At 40.8% G+C, this 21,784-nt stretch overlaps 2 protein-coding genes across 4 annotated transcripts in view; one reads left to right on the top strand and one right to left on the bottom strand.

Moving 5' to 3' along the window:
• Positions 1-6,899, bottom strand: part of mrvi1 (murine retrovirus integration site 1 homolog) — a 38,681-nt gene extending 31,782 nt beyond the window's left edge. Inside the window, exons 1-12 of one of the 3 annotated variants that reach the window (XM_047810236.1) lie at positions 6,714-6,899; positions 6,038-6,232; positions 5,408-5,515; positions 5,144-5,324; positions 4,912-4,970; positions 4,093-4,153; positions 3,190-3,348; positions 2,960-3,077; positions 1,414-1,464; positions 1,242-1,319; positions 832-888; positions 2-61 (exon numbers count right to left, since the gene is read on the bottom strand). In XM_047810236.1, coding sequence (XP_047666192.1) covers positions 2-61; positions 832-888; positions 1,242-1,319; positions 1,414-1,464; positions 2,960-3,077; positions 3,190-3,348; positions 4,093-4,153; positions 4,912-4,970; positions 5,144-5,324; positions 5,408-5,515; positions 6,038-6,227 — 1,122 coding nt within the window. In that variant the 5' untranslated portion in view covers positions 6,228-6,232; positions 6,714-6,899. Of the gene's footprint in view, position 1; positions 62-831; positions 889-1,241; positions 1,320-1,413; positions 1,465-2,959; positions 3,078-3,189; positions 3,349-4,092; positions 4,154-4,911; positions 4,971-5,143; positions 5,325-5,407; positions 5,516-6,037; positions 6,480-6,713 lie in introns of those variants that run through there. The other 2 variants (XM_047810235.1, XM_047810238.1) reach the window with 2 other exon arrangements.
• Positions 6,900-8,936: 2,037 nt separating this feature from the next.
• Positions 8,937-20,586, top strand: ctr9 (CTR9 homolog, Paf1/RNA polymerase II complex component). The gene is made up of 23 exons (XM_027153205.2): positions 8,937-9,105; positions 10,457-10,555; positions 10,668-10,907; positions 11,011-11,128; positions 12,111-12,200; positions 12,678-12,934; positions 13,049-13,156; positions 13,249-13,485; positions 13,580-13,669; positions 13,760-13,888; positions 14,282-14,465; positions 14,566-14,654; positions 14,978-15,163; positions 15,251-15,338; positions 15,650-15,798; positions 17,515-17,631; positions 17,992-18,137; positions 18,430-18,501; positions 18,585-18,870; positions 19,242-19,399; positions 19,507-19,600; positions 19,690-19,799; positions 19,879-20,586. Exons 1-23 carry the CDS (start codon positions 9,061-9,063, stop codon positions 20,237-20,239), a joined length of 3,453 nt encoding a protein of 1,150 aa, XP_027009006.1. The 5' UTR covers positions 8,937-9,060; the 3' UTR covers positions 20,240-20,586.
• The last annotated feature ends 1,198 nt before the right edge of the window (positions 20,587-21,784 follow it).

Genomic DNA, 21,784 nt, shown 5'->3' with positions numbered 1-21,784 from the left:
CGTCGAAGATTCTGTGGTAGTCCAGAAAAGTCTCCTTCAGCTTCTGCAGTGTGTTGTTTTTCTGAAAATATCAACACACACAAGCGGTTAGTCAACAGAAATGAATTCATCATCAAGATACGACATCGAGGTAGATAGACTGCTGATACGCTCGCTGTTGTTACCCTGCACAATAAGTTACATTGTAGAAAGCTTTTCTGCACAACGCTGTTGTGTGTGTTCACTGCTTTTGTGTACTTTAGCCTTATGTACTGTTGCGTTGCATCGTGTTCCTGACAAACAGCACTGTATTCCACTCTATATAGGTTATACAGAGGAGTGACAAAAACCCACTTCACTTGAAATAGGTTGTGTTCTCTGTGTGGAAGTGGCATACAACCTCTCCCTCTTCTGTCCCTACCTCTTCCCTCTCAACCCCCTCCATCACTCATGCTTAAAGACCCCTTATCCCTCCCTCTCTCCCACTCCTCCAGCCACCTCCCTCCATCTCTTCACCCACCCTCTCCTACTCCCCTATACCGTCTTTTCAGTTCTCCATCCCACCCTCTCTACCCTGCTAGCTCCCTGCTCTTGCCCCTCACCTCCTCTCTCCACCATTTCTGCTCTCCTATTCCCTCTCCCCTCCTCTCTCTCTCTCCTACCTTTCTTCCTCCCTCCCTCACTTTCTACCCCTCTCTCCCATCACCACCACCTCTTTGCTCTCTTCCCTCTTAACCTCTCCTACATTTCTCCCTCCATCCCTCTCTCCCCAATCCCCTCATCCATCCCACACTCCCCTATACTCCTTGCTCCCTCTCTTTCCAATCCAAGATCTCATGTGTATCTGCTCACCTTAGTGCTTTCCCTTTCTTTCATTGCCAGTAACACTCGCAGTTCCTCAAGTTCCTCCTACAAACAGTAGAGATCCGTTAAATAGCAATAAAATATTAAACATCAATTACAGAATAAAACCACTTTCAGATCTGCTGTAAGGTAAATAATTAACCCAGATAAGCTTCCGTTACCACCAGAAGGCGATTATTTTTTCTATAGCTATAAAAGTTTGGCAATGAATACATATACAGTCTTAAATTACATGAAGCGCCCACCATACATAAATAATTAACCGTTACTATAGAAACGATAACGTATTAGAGCGAGCATATTAATATAAACCTGCTCCACAATCTAAGCTGCTTAAAAAAAAACAAAAACAAGATCTTTCAAAAGGACAGTAAACAAACAACCGTATACGTTCTCACCCTGATGTCCGTGTTAGCTCTTTTCAGCTTGTTAAGCCGATCCTCAGCACTGTTCCTCTCCAGTAGCAGTTTTTCATTCTAAGAGGGAAAAAAAAAAAACACCAAGAAGTTCCACACAATTCACCGATCTTTCTTTAAATTATTTACTTCTCAAATAAACAAGATGGCATACCATCTCTTCGATGACTTTGATATGAGCCTTCAGGTGTTCAATCTCCTTCATCTGGAAGAGAAAAAAACTTTAGCGCGTCACCAAACAAATAAACAGAAACCTCAAACTTCACATATTCAATGACTTAAAAACTATGGAGATGGTAAAACGCTCAATGACTGTGTACTTAAAAAATAAAGATGATACTGAAGCAGGGCTATCAAGTGTCACGCATTTGGGTCTTTTCTCACGCTCTCCCGCCACACATTGTATTTGTCACGCAGAAAAACGTTTTGACTATTTATCGTATATTTAATAAGCCGCAGCGCCCAACACGTATCAGTCCGCACCGCTGTCTCTATGGAAACGGGCAGGAATCAAGCGCGTCTCCCCTGGAGCTCTTAGTCGAGCCTGACACTTATCAGCCAATAAGAAAATATACACTATTGTATATGGGTTTACATAAACTATTGTATAAGATTTAACGCAACAACCAAATGAAAAGAAAATATATATATATTCATTAGAGAGGGTATTTTCGATGGTCGGTTTGAACAAAACCTCAACACGAAACAGCTTGTCTCTGGATGGGACATTGTCCTCAATCATGACCCTAAAAATGTCTGGGCTTGAGCCAAACTGTTTTATATGGGAGCAACATTACAAATGATAAAGGAGTCTAAAAAAGTAAAAAAGGCAACAAACACTTACAATAAAACACCACCAGTCAGAATCTCTCTCTCTCACACACACACATTAATAAATGTAAATTGAACAATTCATTTGTATTTGGTTAATCTGTGGTCAGTGATCCTTACCAAACACAACAACTCCCCATTATTATTTTTTTTAGGGGTGTGTGTGTGTGTGTGTGTGTGTGTGTGTGCTGGGGGGATGGAGTGGTCACGCTTGCCTGTCTTCAAAACTTGAAGCCCTTTACTGAAGTATATTGGATAATTGTTGCCCGATTCTGTAGGAGAAGCTAACCTGAAGTAGCTACACAACAAGCTTCATAAACGAGCTCCTGTTTTACTTTTTATTTTTTTGTTTCTCTTATTAGCTCATGGTGCAGTTAGCAACTCTATCCATAAGGTTGTTGGGATGTAGCTTACCATGGCTTGAAGCTAATTTCAAAATGGCCTCAAAATGTTCTTTTATTGTTGACTGATTTAAATAAATCTAAACAATACAAAAAACTCCCTTCACACAGAAGATATTACAAAGAGCTGGATAATTGTATCAGGTTAAGAATATCCCTGGAAAGGTTTAGCCGGTGAACAAAAATATGATAGATATCTAACTAATTACATTTTAATCAGATTATCATTGTTGTGGTATTGTTCTGTTTGGATGCTTGAAAATGATCTAAACAGAGACGACGATATTGACAAGACTGTGCTAGTCGACTAGCCGTTAACTAGCAACTTTATTCGTTTAAGAGCTTTCATCCATTATAGGGAAAATCTAGATCTAAATTTTAGAGTTATAGGTCTGTTATGGTCAATAAGTATTAAAATATTTATCTGTTCTACACATTTTATAAGTTTGAGTCGGGTGTGTGACAAACCAGCGAATTGCCGTTAGCTTGAGCTCGGCTGGTTTTCTCTTGGCTTTCTCTCAGCGCTCGTCTGGCTTCATCCAGCTCCTCAGCCAGAGACCGAGCTCTTCCTGCACACAGCTGGGCACTGAGGATGTTAAACACAACACACAGCACATTTGTTAGTTTTGTAAGGCTGACTTGGGGGGGGGGGGTGTACATCCAACCAACCAACCAACAAAAACACCCTGATGTAGCACCTTGCTAGTTTGCTGCGAAGCTCCGAAACATCCATCATCAGCTGAAGGTTGGTTTCCTCACACTGAGATACGCTCCTCAGCAGGCTGCTGTTCTGTCCTCTCAGTCTGCGCTGAGCGTACTTCAGCTCCGCCACCAGGCCCAGCAAATCGCTTGCATCGCTGAGCGCATAAAGCAGAATACTAGCAACACACCATATACACTTTACAACAAAGCACTTGATTTTAATTGGTCAGAAGATGAGATGTTCAATCATTTTTAGTAGAGCAGCTCCAAAACACAGGTGCATATGAACACGCTCGTTCTAATACGCTTCCATAGAAAAAGCTAATTCACAGTCACATTACAGTTACATTATTAGGCGATCTGTTAGCTTAATAGTTAAAGTGTCGGACTACTAAACAGAAGGTTGGGAGTTCGAAACCCAGGGCCAACAAGCTGGGCCCCTGAGCCAGGCCCCAAAACTGCTCAGCTGTATAGAGAAAATAAATGAGTATCTCTGGATTTGTACATATGCCGTAAATGTAAACAAAGGGAAGGAGTCTCCAGTGTGAAAGCTTCTATCGTGGATGTTTTCTTTCAGGGCAAAGTCTTCAGGACATGAACAGGATCTCATCACATTCAAGAGTCTGGTGAGACAACGACTTATAGCTGCCATGACAGCGTTACTGAAGATGATCAACATTAACAAAAGCCACGAACGGATAACGTGTGGATATTCGTGATTAAAATAAAAATTGTTATAGGTAACAAATTGCTGTGTTTTGTAAGAAGAATAAAATTCTCAAAATGTGCCGTTACTGGTAAATCATCAACGTTTAGGTGACATTGTTTCGCACCCCATGGCGTCGCTGCTTTTTTTTTTTTGTTTTTTTTTGACATGCAAGAAAAAGGATTTTACTAACCAGTGATATTCACTTTGGTCTGTGAACATAGTTTCAGCCAGTGAAGGAGAAAACTCAGCTCCTACAAATACAGCAGCATGAACACAACCTAAAACCCACTGCAGCTATTTGCAAAAATATTGGAAATTATAAAACAATTTGCAAAACTTTGCATTACATATTAAAAGGTTCAGAGATACGGTGTCCATTTAATGTTTATTGCATACAAATTAATGGCACCCTTACTTAATTCTTTAAAAAAATTAAAAAAAAATTAAAAAATTAAAAAAAAAAAAAAACCACTTTGTAAATATGTTTGGCTTGTAAACTTGTTGAAAGAGGCAAAGGTGGCTGAACCTCCTGGAAGAGGTAACCAAGTTATAGACTAAAATATCTTGGTACATAGCACATAGTGTGTGTGTTAAAATGTGTATTTGTGATTTTGTTCACATTTGTTCCTAACACCTGTAGCACCAGTGAGGATTGGTGATGTTTATTTTTGGGTTGCTTTTAGGATAGACTTCTAAACTGTGATCTTTGAGGTGATTGTCTTCCATTTTCTGGATCCATTTTGCATATCATGACTATCTGCCTCTTGCGACGAAAGGTTATCTTTCAAAATACAAAATTATTATTTCTAGGAAGGCATTGTGTGTATTTATTTCATATAATCAGCTCAGCTGTTGAAGTGTCAGACTGCTGACTGTTATATTTTACAGAATATACCATGTATCATTACTATAAGATGCAGGTTAAATAGCTTCTTAAGTATGTGTGAGCTGTTGCTTACTCTGTTAAAGGGTGCCAATAATTTGGATTGTTAGCGATTACAAGACTCACCATTTGGAGTAACTTTGCAAGAGTCTGATCCTGATGCCTGGTAGCTGTCGTCAAATAATCTACAATTCAATGGTAAAACACTTCTCAAACACATGACAAAACTACCAGAGTAGTCCGAATTGTAACGGTTACTTATAATACAAATGAATTGATTATTGTTCGGAGGAAAAAAAGTCATCATACTCAGAGGCATGGATAATGTATCAATACACGCATTTTCCATGTGTCTCACCCGTCCTGACTGCACTGAGCGATCCACTTCCTCATCGTGGTGTGAAACGTGTCTTTGTCCACAGGTGGATCTCGGTCCTCTGGATCCAACATGTGCTTCAGGACAATCAGCTTGTCCTGTGCACCGCTATGTCCTGTCATGGCCTGCAGAAACTGCACTACAGTGGAGGCCAGAACTTCTCCTGTTGACGAGAGACAAATCCTCAGAAGTCCGTGTCTAAAATCGTCCAGTGGGGGGTCAAGAGAGGAAAAGGAGAAAGTTTACCTCGTCCCGCAGCGTCACACGTCTCGAAAGTAATGTTCAGAAGCTCTTCTTCTGAAAAGCCGTTCATGTCAAGGTGCTCGCGTAAATACCTGTCGCAGAGTCTGAAGTCTATAAACGGTCAAAGTGTTAATTTAAAAAAAATAACATAAGATTTTTTGTCATGTACAAAGAAATAAAAACCCAATCACTCCTTCTAGACTGTGAAAATAAATAAAGTACATTGGGTTAAAAAAAGAATTAATAAAAATATGAAGCGGTAATAGAACGTAACGTGTAATACGTTATGCTGCGTGTAGTAGAATGATGCGCTATTATTTTACATGCAGTAACAGTTCAGATTGTACAAACTATGGAATTGTAAGAGATGTGTAAGAGGGATCTGTCTGTATCGAGGAGTCTGAGGGAAGAAGCTCGTCTTGAGTCTTTCAGTTTCAGCCATCAGACTCTGGGAGTATATTAAAAAAAAAAAGATTCACTTCAACTCCTACAAAGTCCAGACTCTTCTCTTAACCTAGAGAGAGCAATGCAGCAGCACTTTGATAATGTCATCTATCCAGCATTCTCTTCCCTCAAAGTGAACACACGGAATGAATTCGGTTAAAAATGTGAATGCTGTCAATATAAACCTACTTTCATTGTCAGAGATCAGTTGAGAAAATTCAGCAGAAGAAGTTCCAGAGTCTATGGACAAACTCGAAGCATTGTATCCTTGACATTCTCCATCCTGCTGAGAAGGAGAGCTGGACACCTCATTTTCAGTTTGCTGATAGTCTGAAATCTCAGCAACGCTCCGGCCTGCGTTCGTGTTCCCTGAAGCCATGATTGCTGAGGAGATCATAAACAAATGCTGTAGCACTGCAACAGATTAATCTACTTTGACAAGTCGACATGAGGTGGAAATGGGATTGCATTTTAATTAAAAAACAAACAGGATCATTTTAAATGCCACCATGATTGTTTTTCTCCCATACTCTCAACTCAAGCATGATTGAATTGGAAACGATGCTTTAAGAAAGCTTGAAGCAAAGGCAGAACTACACATGCTATAGGTTCTGAACAGGGTTGTGTTCTCTCTTGTAATAAAAGCCCAAAGGTATCTGAGAAAGGTCTTGGTAATTGAAGTGATGAGCTGAATCAGGTGTGTTCAATAAGGAAGGTTGAAACTTCCTGCATCAGCATGGTTCTGGAGCCTTAAATACTTTTTCTTATTTCAAAACTCCTCTAAGGAAAATCAGAAAATCTACATATACAGACATGACACTGAAATCCTGGACATGCAGGAATATAACACCTGTAACCCACATACCTTTTAGAGGACCATTATCCCTTTAAAAAACTTCCATTCTAGTAAATTTACTGCACACTTTCCAGTCACCAGAGAAGAAAATGGAAGCTCTACATCTCCCATCCTGACTGATCATGAAGGCCGAGTGCAAGCAGCATCCTGTCTGTGCTGTTAAAATGGAAAGCTGAGCTGGAAAGATGCTTTGCATGTCCTCATCTCGGCACACACATCAAGTCCAGCTGACATGACCACCCTCCTCCTCCATCTCCAACAACCCCCACCCCCCAATCCTCCAATCCACTTACCCCGCCCTCCCCACTGCCTGCAGAATCATAACAGTACACAATGCGGTAGCAGACCATTGTAAGGAACACAACTGTGGTTTTCCATATCAAATGATTCTGCTCGTATGACGCCGGACAGTAATCAGGCTCCCACTCAGGGCTCAAAGGCAGAAATCAACCTCTATGAATACTGATGATGAGAAGATGTGTGTGATGAGTGATAGATGGTTGTGATATTATATATGTGCAAGGCTAATATTTAAGGCAAGAAGGCAAGATCCAAGTCAAGGTCCAAGATGCAGTCAGATGTGTTACTTCCGGTGGATAAGAATGGACACTCCTGTACCTAAAGTACTTACAGCAATGAAGCTTGAACAGTAGATTATAGCATACCCAGACATGCCCCTTTCAAATACAGAGCTGACATCAGCATTCGGGATTTTTTTTTCCTGTTGCTTCATGCTGACATTTCTAAACGATAAATAACTGATGTTAAAACCTAAAAATCTAAAAACCTAAAACCTAGTAACCTCACTCTCACTCACTCATTTTCTACCGCTTATCCCCATCTCAGGCATCATCGGGCATCGAGGCAGGATACACCTTGGAGGGAGTGCCAACCCATTGCAGGGCACACACACTCATTCACTCACACACACACACTACGGACAATTTTCCAGAGATGCCAATCAACCTACCATGCATGTCTTTGGACCGGGGTAGGAAACCGGAGTACCCAGAGGAAACCCCTGAAGCACGGAGAGAACATGCAAACTCCACACACACAATGTGGAGGTGGGAATCGTGCTAACCACTAAGACACCGTGCCCCCTAAAACCTAATACTGATATCATCAAATGATTGGGAAAAGCAAACCGAACCTGTATAGATCCTGTGCTGGTGATGTCAGAATCGATTTCCACCACGTTCTGTTTTCCTCCTACTGTTTAATAACATCAGTAGGTATCTATCCATCACCAGCATCACCAGGATAAAGCAGGTACTGAAGATGCTGGCATGATTACTGTTATCCTGCAGACTGCACAAGGGATAAATGAGAATACGTCGAGCGGAAAACGTAATACGATGGCTGAGAAAATGTGCAGCGATAAACATCCTCTCATTTGAATCATTTAATCTCATTTATTTATTTATCTTCAGTAAGAGCTTTATCCTGCTCATAATCATGGTGTATAGGTGATAGAAGAACATGTAAGCTTGTGCAAATGAACAATTGTCAATATGAGACCCTGGTTGGAAGACACACGTCTACATTTCGCTTTGGAAAGCTCTGAAGAAGCTTGGAAACACCAGGGCAGTGAATAAGAGGGACGAACTATCGGTATCTGATGGCACAGAGATAGTCACCTGGTGGATTTGATTTAAGGGGGCAGATCTGTTATTAGACAACCCATGAATCAACCCCATCTGGGTAACCAAAGTGACAGATGTCAAATGACCCAAAACCTGTCCAAGAACTGCAGGAACACCACCGATGAAATGCCCCATTGTGTCATACACCACACCGAGGGGCAGCTTAGAGTCAGCAAATATAATTACTGTTATGTTTTAAGGAGGAAACCAGAGAAAACCAAAATGGTCCCAAACAAACCACGAACCTGTCATGATATCTTGGGAGGAAAAAACACAAAAATCATATAACTATCTTTTAAACAGTAAACGATGAGAATGACACACCTTCACAAAAATATTATTTAATAATGAAATGCCAAATAAATAAGTGTGTGTGTGTGTGTGTGTGTGTGTGTGTGTGTGTATGTATGTGTGTGTATACATACATATGTGTGTGTGTGTGTGTGTGTGTGTGTGTGTGTGTGTGTGTGTGTGTGTGTGTGTGTGTGTGTGTGTGTGTGTGTGTGTGTGTATACATACGTGTGTGTGTGTATACATACGTGTGTGTGTGTGTTTTAAGGACCTTTACTTTAGCGCGCGGAAGTCGTGACACCGGAAGTGAATCACTTTGTTGTTCACATGAACACCATCTTCAATCAGTAGCGACGAGAGAATTAGCGAGTTAGCCAAACTGCTAATCTGACAGAAAATTGAGGATTTAAACCGTCACCATGTCTCGGGGATCCATTGAAATCCCCCTGCGGGACACTGACGAGGTGCGAAGACCTTTATACGCGTTCATTTGATTATTTTCACAACTTTATTCGTAGCAGAAGGAGCTTTGTTGATTAGCCGACTAGCCGTGCTAACTGCTATCGTTAGCCTAAAGCTACATATAGTAAACCTGTTAAGTGTTATAGCGGTATATTAATATTTTTATTAGAACACAATAATCATTAAAGTATAACTAGTTAATTTCACAGGTTATTACACTTTAATACCAAGTTAAAATAACCTTGGATTTATTTAAAGTTATTCAGTGTGGAAAAGTCTGTAATTGTAGCTTTTTATATGATATTTTTATATTATATATACTATGTATATGTGTGTGTGTGTGTATTTTTATATATATATATATATATATATATATATATATATATATATATATATATATATATATAAAAAATATTTTTATAACATTACAGTCAAAGTGATTATTGTTTAAATAATATTTTATGCATTTAAAAGATATATTTTTAAGGATATAAATAATTATAAAAATAAGTTATTTTTTTTAAATAACTGTAAATAATATAATATTGACTTTTAATTAATTTATTGATTTGAATACAATTGGGGGGAAAAAGGACAAAACGTTACTTTTAATATTTAAACTAATATTATAAGTAAACTAATTATTGTAGAATTGTTGAAACAACAACACAAATAAAGGTAATAATCCGTGTCCTTTGAGAAGGAATTGGTATAATAATATTAATTAAGAAAAACTAACATTCTTATAGACATTTCTCTGTGATAAACATTTAAAATTGGTTAAATAAATTCGATATAGTTTTGCTACGTTTCCTAACGAGTTTTTGCTATTTTATTGGTGTTTTCATAATATAATAATATATTTGGTGTTCCTAAAGTTATTATATTTATTTTGAGTTTATTTAATTATTCGCCTCTTTAACAAGTTGCTTTTTAATTTAACCCAAATACTGTATAACTGAAAAAATGAAGAATAATAGCATTTATTATTATTATTATTAGTAGTAGTAGTAGTAGTAGTAGTATACACAATTGAATAAGGAGACACATTTGAGGTATTAAGATTACAGTTATAGTGTAACTTTACTATACTGTAACTTTAGCCATATTACAAATGGCTGCTGATGGTTTGCTATTTATTTTACAGTTAAAGGTGTGTGTTGTCAAACCATATGGAAAGCATAGGATTTTATCCAAAGATACATTTATAACGTATGTTAAAATAAATCCAATTAACTCTTTACTGTCTGCTAACAACTTACTTTCTAAGTTACTCTCAGCTCTTTTCCTACGACCCTGAAACATGACTGCATGGCGTTTGATGGCATTTTTGTTAAAATGTTTGTCCTTCAGGTGATTGAGCTTGACTTCGATCAGCTTCCTGAAGGTGATGAAGTGATCAGTATCCTGAAGCAGGAGCACACACAGCTGCACATATGGATCGCACTTGCTGTATGTATTTTATTTCTTTTCTTTTGCATGTTTTGAGAGCTCTGAGAAAAAGCCTCGTATGTTAAGATCATGAAAAATGTTTTATTTCATGTTGTTCTGACTCTTGGTGCAGCTGGAGTATTACAAACAGGGGAAGACGGAGGACTTTGTGAAGCTGCTGGAGGCGGCGCGTATCGACGGAAACCTCGACTACAGAGACCACGAAAAGGACCAGATGACGTGTCTGGACACACTCGCTGCCTATTATGTCCAGCAAGCACGCAAAGAGAAGAACAAGGATGCGAAAAAAGACCTCATCAATCAGTCCACGCTCCTGTACACGATGGCGGATAAAATCATCATGTACGATCAGGTGAGCGTGAATGCAGGATTAAACACATATGCTCGTTAGTCCTGCACAGGATACAGACAAAAACGTGTCTCTCTTTTTTTTTTTTTTTTTTTTTATGTAACAGAACCACTTGTTGGGACGAGCCTGTTTTTGCCTGCTGGAAGGGGACAAGATGGATCAGGCCGACGCCCAGTTTCACTTCGTCCTGAACCAGTCGACTAACAACATCCCTGCCCTGCTGGGTGGGTAAATCACTCCCATGTTCTAAATTTCCCCTCATATATTCAATTCAATTCAAGTTTATTTGTATAGCGCTTTTTACAATAGACATTGTCTCAAAGCAGCTTTACAGAACATAAACATAGCCTATAACATATAATAAACATATAATAAGACTCCATAATAAACATATAATAAGACTCCATGTATTTAAATATAAGACTCATTATTTATTCATATACACTAATATATGTTTACTGGAGGTTTTTTTTTTTTTTTTTTTTAAACTTTCACTTTCCTCAGACAGAACATATTGAATTCATATTGTAATGACCAGAAAAGCAATTCCGCAGCCATCCGTCACCTTTCTAGAGAGCAGAATGTCCGTGCACCGAACGCAGGGCTCTCTGTTCTCACGTCTGTCAATCACAGAGAACCTAAACAATCATGTGTGTCTCTGAGCTTATGTATGTGGAAGACAGCAGATTGCAGTTTCCACCGAGCGTGTAACGCCACCCGGTGGTGCATAATGAGCAGCATTTCAAACAGATGTAATTGTCTGGCTTCACGTGACATTAAGCCGTGTTGACGACAACTTTTTTCAAATTTTCCATCTAGAAACCTCTTCCGTCCCATGTAATAAAATGAACACTTAAAGAAAAAAAAAACAGTCTTGTCAGTCACTGTGTGCAAAAACTGGAATTTGATAGTTGGTTAAGACTTAAATGATTAAATGATATAAGAAGATCGGATCCTTAGAGATGTCGCGGACAAATGACCCGGAGCAACAGAGACCTCGAAAAGACTCCTGGATGAAATTCCGAGTTAGAGAGAGATCGGAATTGAACCTTTCTGCTTGGTCATGAGCTCATAGGGAAAGAAAATAAATAAATTAACAGCCCTCACTGGTGTTGAGAACTCGGGGATCTTTAATATCTCCAAATGCAAGCGGTAATGAAGATTTCTGTTTTGTTTTTCTTCCACCTCTTCAACTATCCATCACAGGCAAGGCTTGTATTTCCTTCAACAAAAAGGACTACAGAGGAGCTTTGGCTTACTATAAAAAAGCTCTACGCACAAACCCCGGCTGCCCAGGTGAGAATCTGTCCCTTTGTGTTAGGGTGAAACTATTTTAGGTGAGTTTTAGGTGAAAGCTGCTCTTCTTATGGACTGATCCAGAACTCACAATATTTTATTTGATAATAAAAACGAATAATAATAAACATGTAACCCCCCTCTCAAATTTTATTGGTCATCAGGTGTATGTTAATTGTCTGTAGCTACTACTTTTACAATCAGATAGCATTTAATCGCAGGTTTATTTTTACACATTTGTTATTGTTTCTATAGTAACGGTTCATTCACAGGGAGTCGTAAATTAGTATTAGGTTTCATGTTAAAATGCACCTAATAATGAAGAGGTTAAAATGCATAGTAAAAATGGATAGTCATTTTTTTTCAGGTTCTCAGTAACACAAGCATTTTCATGTTTGTCGGACATCACTGTAGGACCGATTATCGATGCTCGATGCTGACGTCTTGAAGTGTTTTTTTTTTTTTTCCCTTCTGCAGCTGAAGTGAGGCTTGGGATGGGTCACTGCTTTGTGAAGCTGAACAAGCTAGAGAAAGCTCGTCTGGCCTTCGGTCGCGCCCTGGAGCTCAACCCAAAGTGCGTGGGCGCCCTGGTCGGTCTCGCCGTCCTCGAGCTCAACAACAAAGAAGCCGACTCCATCAAGAACGGCGTGCAGCTGCTGTCCAGAGCCTACACCATCGACCCGAGCAACCCCATGGTGCTCAACCACCTGGCCAACCACTTCTTTTTCAAAAAGGTAACAAAATTATTACGAATAATCGAAGAAACATTGTCGTATGGTATAAATTGTTAACTTTTTTTTTATATAACTTGCTGTTTCTTTTTTGTTTGTTTGTTTGTTTTAAATTAGGATTATAGTAAAGTCCAACATTTGGCCCTTCATGCATTCCACAACACAGAGGTTGAAGCCATGCAGGCTGAGAGCTGCTATCAGCTGGCTCGCTCCTTCCACGTTCAGGTCAGAGCCGGGTTCTTGATCTCTGAAGCCTGTTAGACGTTGCTTTAAAATGTTGAAGAGTTTAAAATGAAAAGTCTGTCATTTTCGTGTAGGAGGACTACGACCAGGCTTTTCAGTATTACTACCAAGCTACTCAGTTCGCCTCGTCCACCTTCGTGCTGCCGTTCTTCGGCCTGGGACAGATGTACGTGTACCGGCGAGACAAAGAAAACGCCGCACAATGCTTCGAGAAGGTCTTGAAGGCTTACCCGAACAACTACGAAACCATGAAAATTCTCGGTTCGCTTTACGCAACGTCGGACGACCAGGAAAAAAGAGACATCGCTAAAGTAACCCTCGCATCCTGCCACTGATGCGGATTGTAAGACGGTTTACGATAAACAAGCGATTTGACGATGATCTTTTGTGGTGTTGGTGTTTTAGGGCCATCTAAAGAAAGTCACTGAGCAGTATCCTGATGATGTAGAAGCCTGGATTGAACTCGCTCAGATTTTAGAGCAGACAGACATCCAGGTATGATGGATGTGCTTCTATTGGACTGTGCATGGACTGGGGAGGGAAATAAAACACAACCCCTATAATCACTATTTTCTCCTTCCAAAGGGTGCTCTGTCCGCATACGGCACCGCCACGCGTATTCTCCAGGAGAAGGTACAAGCCGACGTGCCCCCTGAGATCCTTAACAATCTGGGAGCTCTGCACTTCAGACTGGGGAACCTTGGAGAAGCAAAGGTAGAAATGGGTTTCGGTTTAGGAGTTTATCTGCTTTTAAACATAGCCTAAGAATAATACATCATACATATACATCATACGTGTATAGAAACCCTGGGATTTGCTCCAGGTCCACTGAGAGGCTGTGAACCATGAACTGTCAAGTTCTTACTGAAAATGGAGGGATGGGATGAGATTTTATTGGGCTGAATTGGATGAGAGGAGATAGGAATGGGATAAAGTGAGGGATTGGATTGGGGACCGTTAGATAAGATTTTAATTGGGCAGGATTGAGATTTAGATGTTCAGGTCTTTGCCTTTAAACATGCCCAATTATCATTATTATTGTTTCAACATTAGAAATATCCGTTTTACTCTGTAACACCTGTCTGTGGCCCTTCTGTTAAATAATAGAAATACTTCCTGGCTTCTCTGGAGAGAGCCAAAGCGGAAGGTGAGCATGACGAGCATTACTACAACGCCATATCCGTTACAACCTCCTACAACCTGGCGCGGCTCTACGAGGCCATGTGCGAGTTCCACGAGGCTGAAAAACTCTACAAGAACATCCTGAGAGAACATCCAAACTACGTTGACTGTAAGAGATCGCAATCCCATTTTCCCCCCTGTATATTGAACTAGTTAAGCTCAAGACGGTCGTCGTAATTTATACTTTCCAATATATATTTTTTATATAGGTTACCTGCGGCTCGGAGCGATGGCCCGTGACAAAGGCAACTTCTACGAAGCTTCAGACTGGTTTAAAGAAGCTCTTCAGATCAACCAGGTATAATATAGCGTTTGTATATTTATGATACGAGTACATTGTTTATCCCGATGCTGAAATTTTATTAGAATAATCATTTAAAAAAATGTGATCAATCAGAGATCATAAGCTTGTCTCTGATCGGCTGTCTGACCTATAGATCAAACGTTCTCCTCCTCGATCCTGTCGATTAACGAATCCCCTCGACTAATCTAAGGCTCTTTAGATTCTACTCCACCGTCTACTGCAGTAGCTCCGCCTCCTATTGGTCTGGATTACCAGTTCATTTTGAGACGTAACGACATCTCTTTGTAGGTTAATTCCGTTTCCGTACGTCATTTCAGGATCACCCAGACGCTTGGTCCCTGATCGGAAATCTCCACTTGGCCAAGCAGGAGTGGGGTCCCGGTCAGAAGAAGTTCGAGCGTATCCTGAAGCAACCGTCTACTCAGAACGACACGTACTCCATGCTGGCACTGGGTAACGTGTGGCTGCAGACGCTACACCAGCCTACGAGGGATCGAGAAAAGGTGCAGGTTCAAGGCTTAACGCAACGATACAACATACCGCCGGCCTTTCGGTCTCCTCGGCTCACCTTTTCCCGCTTATTGTTTTAGGAAAAGAGGCACCAGGACAGAGCGTTGGCCATTTACAAACAAGTTCTGAGGAATGATTCTAAGAATCTGTATGCTGCCAATGGTATCGGTACGTGTCCGCCAGTGTCTGTTGTTCAGCATGACATCACTGTTATTCTTAGTTATAAACACTGTTTATTCACAAAATAAAGCTTTTATAAAGTGTACATCGAGTCACGAAGGAAGCAGACAGTTTACATAACGTGTTATTAGCCTTGTTGATTGGTCAGAATATCGCTCCTTCATTATTTTTAACTTTCTATAATCAGTATCAGTTATTTTGGGACTCTTAGGTGGACAGATCAGTAATCAGAGCCCCAAGACAAAAGTGTTATGATGCTTTTTTTTTAACCCGATGTACTGCCGTGTGTCGTCTCCCAGGAGCCGTTTTGGCGCACAAGGGTTACTACCGTGAAGCACGTGACGTGTTTGCGCAGGTCCGGGAAGCCACGGCGGATATCAGTGACGTCTGGCTGAACCTAGCACACATATATGTGGAGCAGAAGCAGTACATCAGCGCTGTGCAGATGGTGAGAGAGGGAGAGGAGAAAGAATGATAGATAGAGGGAAAGAGAGAGAAACAGAGGGATAGGGAGAGATAGAGAGACTGAGGGATAGGGGGGAGAGAGAGAGAGACTGAGGGATAGGGGGAGAGAGAGAGAGACTGAGGGATAGGGGGAGAGAGAGAGAGAGACTGAGGGATAGGGGGAGAGAGAGAGACTGAGGGATAGGGGGAGAGAGAGAGAGAGAGACTGAGGGATAGGGGGAGAGAGAGAGAGAGATAGACTTATTAGATTATGTTGAGATATATATATATATCTGTAGTGGATTAGGGGATATGATAGAGAGATATACCTGATGGATATGTGTAGAGATAGATAGTAAGTAGACCTTAGTTATAGTGGTATATAGATATATACTATTAGCTTAATTTATATTTTTATATATATATATATAATACTTAGTTATATTTTAATATATATATATATACTACTTATTTACTATTTTTAATATATTATATATATACTTATTTATAAAATGTTTAATATAGCTATATATCATACTTATTTATATTTTATATATATATATATACTTATTTATTTTTTTATATATATATATACTTATGTATTTTTTTTTATATATATATACTATTTATATTTTTATATATATATACTTATTTATATATATATAGATACTTATTGATATTTTTTTATACTATATCCTTATTTCTATTTTTATATATAACAATATACACTCTCTAAGGACAGTCCATACTGAGGGATAGGCTATACGATATGCACTCTAAATATATATTGATATATAGAGACTTATTGATATTTGTATATATATACTGAGGGATCATGGAGAGATATATATATACTTAGTATATGTATAAATATAGCACGATATGCCAATATAGAGTTAAAGAGAGAGAGACTTGAAGTTATCGGGGTATAGATAGAGAGAGACTGTGGGTGTTATAGGGGCTCAGTGAGAGCGAGACTGAGTATATGAGCACGATGAGAGAGACTGAGGATATTTAGAACTAGGAGAGAGACTGAGGGATAGAGAGAACGAGAGAGAGACTGAGGGATAGGGAGAAAGAGAGCAAGAGAAATATAGAGGGAAAGAGAGAGAGACTGAGTGATAGGGGGAGAGAGAGAGACTGAGGGATAGGGAGAGAGAGCGAGCCTGAGGGATAGGGAGAAAGAGAACAAGAGAAATATAGAGGGAAAGAGACTGAGGGATAGAGAGAACGAGAGAGAGACTGAGGGATAGAGAGAACGAGAGAGAGACTGAGGGATAGGGAGAAAGAGAGCAAGAGAAATATAGAGGGAAAGAGAGAGAGACTGAGTGATAGGGAGAGTGAGAGAGCAGGAAAGAGAGACTGAGGGATAGGGAGAAAGAGAGAGAGAGACTGAGGGATAGGGAGAGAGAGAGACTGAGGGATAGGGAGAAAGAGGGTGAAAGAGAGAGAGACTGAGGGAAAGAGAAAAACAGGGATGGAAAGAGAAGGAGTGAGAGAGGGAAAGAGAAAGATAGAGGTAGAGCAAGAAAGAAAGTGAGAGAGGAAGTGAGAGATCAGGAGAAAGAGCGAGAGAGAAAGAGAGGGAGAGCAAGAAATGAACGAAAGAATGAGAGTGAGTGTGAGCAGGAGCGAGAGAGAGAGAGAGAGAGAAACAAACAGAAGTGCAGTGATAAGGATAAAGAGCTGATTTTGTTTTTCTCTCTTGATCTTATTGCAGTATGAAAACTGCCTGAAGAAATTCTACAAGTACCAGAACACAGAGGTGCTGCTGTATCTGGCTCGAGCTCTGTTTAAGTGTGGGAAACTGCAGGAGTGCAAACAGATGCTGCTGAGGGTCGGTCACCATCAACTCATACTATTTAGTCTTAGATGTTTGCATTTGCTTACTGGAAGCTGATTGGCTCTTACATTTAACGGCACAGTAACATGTCCACACTAACAGTGAGATCATCAACTCCTTCCTAAATGATTTCAGCAAAATTGACCACTAGTCTGCTGAAATCTATTATGTTTTATAAAGCTTAGGCTGTAAACCTTCTCCTATTACATCATTAGTATCAGTTAAATGCATATAGACATTTCTAGATGGCTCTACATAAAACATGTGGAGGATAAAAACGTATGTTTGGTAAAGACACATTTTACCGATTGAATATAAATCCAAAGATGATGATTTTTTGTTCATTTGCGTCAGGCCCGTCACGTGGCGCCCAGCGACACGGTGTTGATGTTCAACGTGGCCTTGGTGCTGCAGCGGCTCGCCACACTGGTGCTGAAGGACGAGAAGAGCAACCTGAAGGCTGTGCTGAGTGCAGTGAAGGAGCTCGAGCTCGCTCACAGGTAAACGTCTCCTAAGACCGGAAGAAGAGGGCAAAATAATTCTCTGTACTAGGTTTGGATTTTAAGCTCCGCCTACCAACACAAGGAAGAACCGTGCTAATCTAACGTGCCCCTTTTCCTTATAAGGAAAGGATACGGGGTCAGTCGCGCTGAAAGCGCGCGTCTCGTCATCGTACTTGCATTTCACTTCACAGGCAGAAGAGGGCGCTAAAGAGGACGTACCGCTTCTTTCATTCATTTGCAGATCAAATAAATTCTCCATGACTCTAAGCTGACTCTTGTGGTCTTGCAGGTACTTCAGTTACCTCAGTAAAGCCGGAGACAAGATGAGATTCGACTTGGCGCTGGCTGCGAGTGAAGCAAGGTGAGTTCACACGCTTCTTAGTGCTCACGCGACGACCCGGCGCCGTTTGTTAAACTGACGTAGAATGTGTGTCGGCGTTACAGGCAGTGCTCTGATCTGCTGAGTCAGGCGCAGTACCACGTGGCCCGTGCCCGTAAACAGGACGAGGAGGAGAAGGAGCTGCGAGCCAAACAGGACCAGGAGCGAGAGGTGCTGAGGCAGCAGCTGCTCCGAGTACAGGAGGAGAAAAGGGCCAAGGAGGCTGAGGAGCAGAAGAAGCTCCTGGAGCAGCGAGCGCAGTACGTGGAGAAGACCAGGAACCTCCTGACTTTCACTGACGAGATGAAGGAGTCCGCGAAAGAGAAGAAGAAAGGAGGCGGAGGCGGACGGGTCGGTCCTCAACCCTTTTACAGTCTGTCATTTCTTAATTATGTGCCTCCTTGTGATCATATGTGCAGATGTAGGAAAATTACCAGTGAATATTAGTGAATTAGATTTTCACTAAACACACAGCATTAGTCTTTTGTCACGTCAGAGAGAAACCGCACACTGCAAGGTTCATCAGAATTACGGCAAATTACAATTACTCTATCATTTCTTTAACTTTCCAGTCTATCTCCACTGTTTCTTACTACTTACATGGCTCCTGAGCTGTTGTTCAAGGAAAAGGGGTGTGGCCGAGGAGTTGCGCTGAGGCCGAAGGAGGAGCTAAATCATTTTATATATGTCCGAGTCACTGATCTCCTTTCCTTACTTATCAGCGTAAGAAAGGAGGCGAATACGACGACTTCGTCAACGACGACTCCGACGAGGAGCTGCCCCTCAAGAAGAAGAAGAGGAGGAAGGGGCCTCGCAGCGGGAGCGAACAAGAGGCAGAAGATGAAGATGGAGAAAAGAAGCCACGTAAGAAAAGGAGGAGGTGAGGAACATGATTAACACCTTTTTTCTTTCTTTCTATAATCGGATGTTTGTAGAGATCGATTGCTTAACGCAAAGAGTTTCATGCTTCTGTTTCTGGTTCTTTAGACCAACTAAAGGGGAGGACGGAAGTGACGAGGACGAGGGCGGCTCGAGAGCCAAAAAACAGCGCAAACCTCGAGAGCGCAAGAGGATTGAGAGGGTAGAGACCTTTTTATAGAAAAAAAAACCTTGTGATTACTGAACGTTGTGTTTGTTTCTATACTGACTGAGTTTTTCTCTCTTTAACAGAGACCCGAGCGTCTGCCGCCGTCTCTTAAAGGGAAGATCAAATCCAAGGCCATCATTTCCTCCTCAGATTCCTCTTCAGATGAGGACGGACTGAAAATTGCAGAAGACCGGTGAGTCCCTGTGTATTAATGATCAGGTGATTAATCAGTGATTCGGTTCGTTTACGTCCCGTTTGTTTCTTATTCCCAGGAATCGGGACAGCGGCTCAGGATCCGAGGACGGAGGCCACCAGAAACGCATCGCCTCCGAAAGCGAATCCGATGAAGAACGGCGTCGTTCGGCTAACTCGGAAGAGGACGAATCCGGCAGCGAGCAGCCGGTGAAGAAGAGGAGGCCACAGCCTCAGTCCGATTCTGAGCAATCAGACAACGAGAGCAAGAGGAGTCGATCGGAAGGTTCGGAGGACGAATCCCGGCCCGGTTCTCCAGCGCCGGCCTCATATCAGGGCTCCGAAAACGAGGGATCGCCTCGGCGCTCAGATAACGAATCAGAACCTGAAGGATCCAACAACGAGGCCTCAAACCGAGGCTCCGACGATGACAGTGACTGAGTTTAACACGCCGTAAACGCGTCATGAAATCATTCGTTCCCATTTTGTCCTAGATTAGGTCACAGTCAAGTCTTTTCTCTGGACACATTTTATCTGCTAATTGAGTGAATGAAACTTTGGTGACTTTTTTTCCTTTCTCCTCAAAACGGCTCAAATTTATTCCTTTTTTCCTTTCTTGGGGAAGCATCATGTAATGTTTTGATTTAAAAAAAAAACGATTTGTTTTTCATGCAGTGGATGTTTCAAAATAAACCGAAACCGAGGCTAAAAACTCAACAGAAGTGAATTCATTATAACAAGATGTGTACATTTGTACTGAATTGAAATAAACTCTTTTGAAACAGGAATCCGTTTTCTCAATTACTTAGAATTAAGAGTCGAGCAAGTGTTTTATCCCTCTTATACCTCAGCACTGCTCTGTTCTCACTTGCTCACTTTATGGCAGCTACGAACTTTCAGTCCCTCATCAGGCTTTTTTTAAATTTTATTTTATTTTGTATCTTTTATTAACAGTAAGAGTAAAATGACTTGCAGCTTTTCATGTAGAAATGTTAAAGCATGAAGTGTGAAGCATGCCATTTTACTGCCCCTTTACTTTATTAGTCACTGTCACATAATCACACCCTTCAGTGTCACCCAAATGAGGATGAGGTTCACTTTTGAGTCTGGTTCCTCTCAAGGTTTTTCCTCACCACCGTCACCTCAGAATTGTTCATTATGGATAAATACAAACACACTCAAATATGTCTAATATTAATCATGAATTTTTGTATTATATTAATATTTGTATAATAAATGTTTTAATTAAGCTGATTTGAGACCACGTCCATTGTTAAAAGCTCTATATTATAGAATTTTGAACTGAATTATATTTAAATGATCAGGACTCAGAAACCACTTCAGGTTAGTTAACGCAAAAAAAAATCCTACCTTGTTTTTTATACCGATTTGCCGCAGTTATAAACTGCATTTCACGCCAGTCTGTGGTGTAAAGAATACAATCTCAGGTTAGAAAAACAGATTGGAAACATGTTTAGCACGTTAACATTCATTCATTCATTCATTTTCTACCGCTTATCTGAACTTCTCGGGTCACGGGGAGCCTGTGCCTATCTCAGGCGTCATCGGGCATCAAGGCAGGATACACCCTGGACGGAGTGCCAACCCATCACAGGGCACACACACACACTCTCATTCATGTCTTTGGACCAGGGGAGGAAACCGGAGTACCCGGAGGAAACCCCCAAGGCACGGGGAGAACATGCAAACTCCACACACACAAGGCAGAGGCGGGAATCGAACCCCCAAACCTGGAGGTGTGAGACAAACATGCTAACCACTAAGCCACCGTGCCCCAGCATGTTAACATATTAGCGATTAAAGCAGCTGTGTGTGATATTGATGGAGGTTTGGCATAAGGTGCTGCTTCATGTTTGTAGGATGAGGTGACGTTGTGCCCTGAGCAATATGTGTGTGTGTCTGGAGGAAAATGTACATGTCTGTACTACACACCGGTATGTAATATAGACTACACACTGTACTGAT

The sequence above is a fragment of the Tachysurus fulvidraco genome, chromosome 2 (genome assembly GCF_022655615.1).
Source record: "Tachysurus fulvidraco isolate hzauxx_2018 chromosome 2, HZAU_PFXX_2.0, whole genome shotgun sequence".
In the NCBI taxonomy this organism is placed as follows: domain Eukaryota; kingdom Metazoa; phylum Chordata; class Actinopteri; order Siluriformes; family Bagridae; genus Tachysurus; species Tachysurus fulvidraco.
Note: the sequence above shows the minus strand (reverse complement) of the source record. Positions and strands in the feature narration are given on the sequence as shown.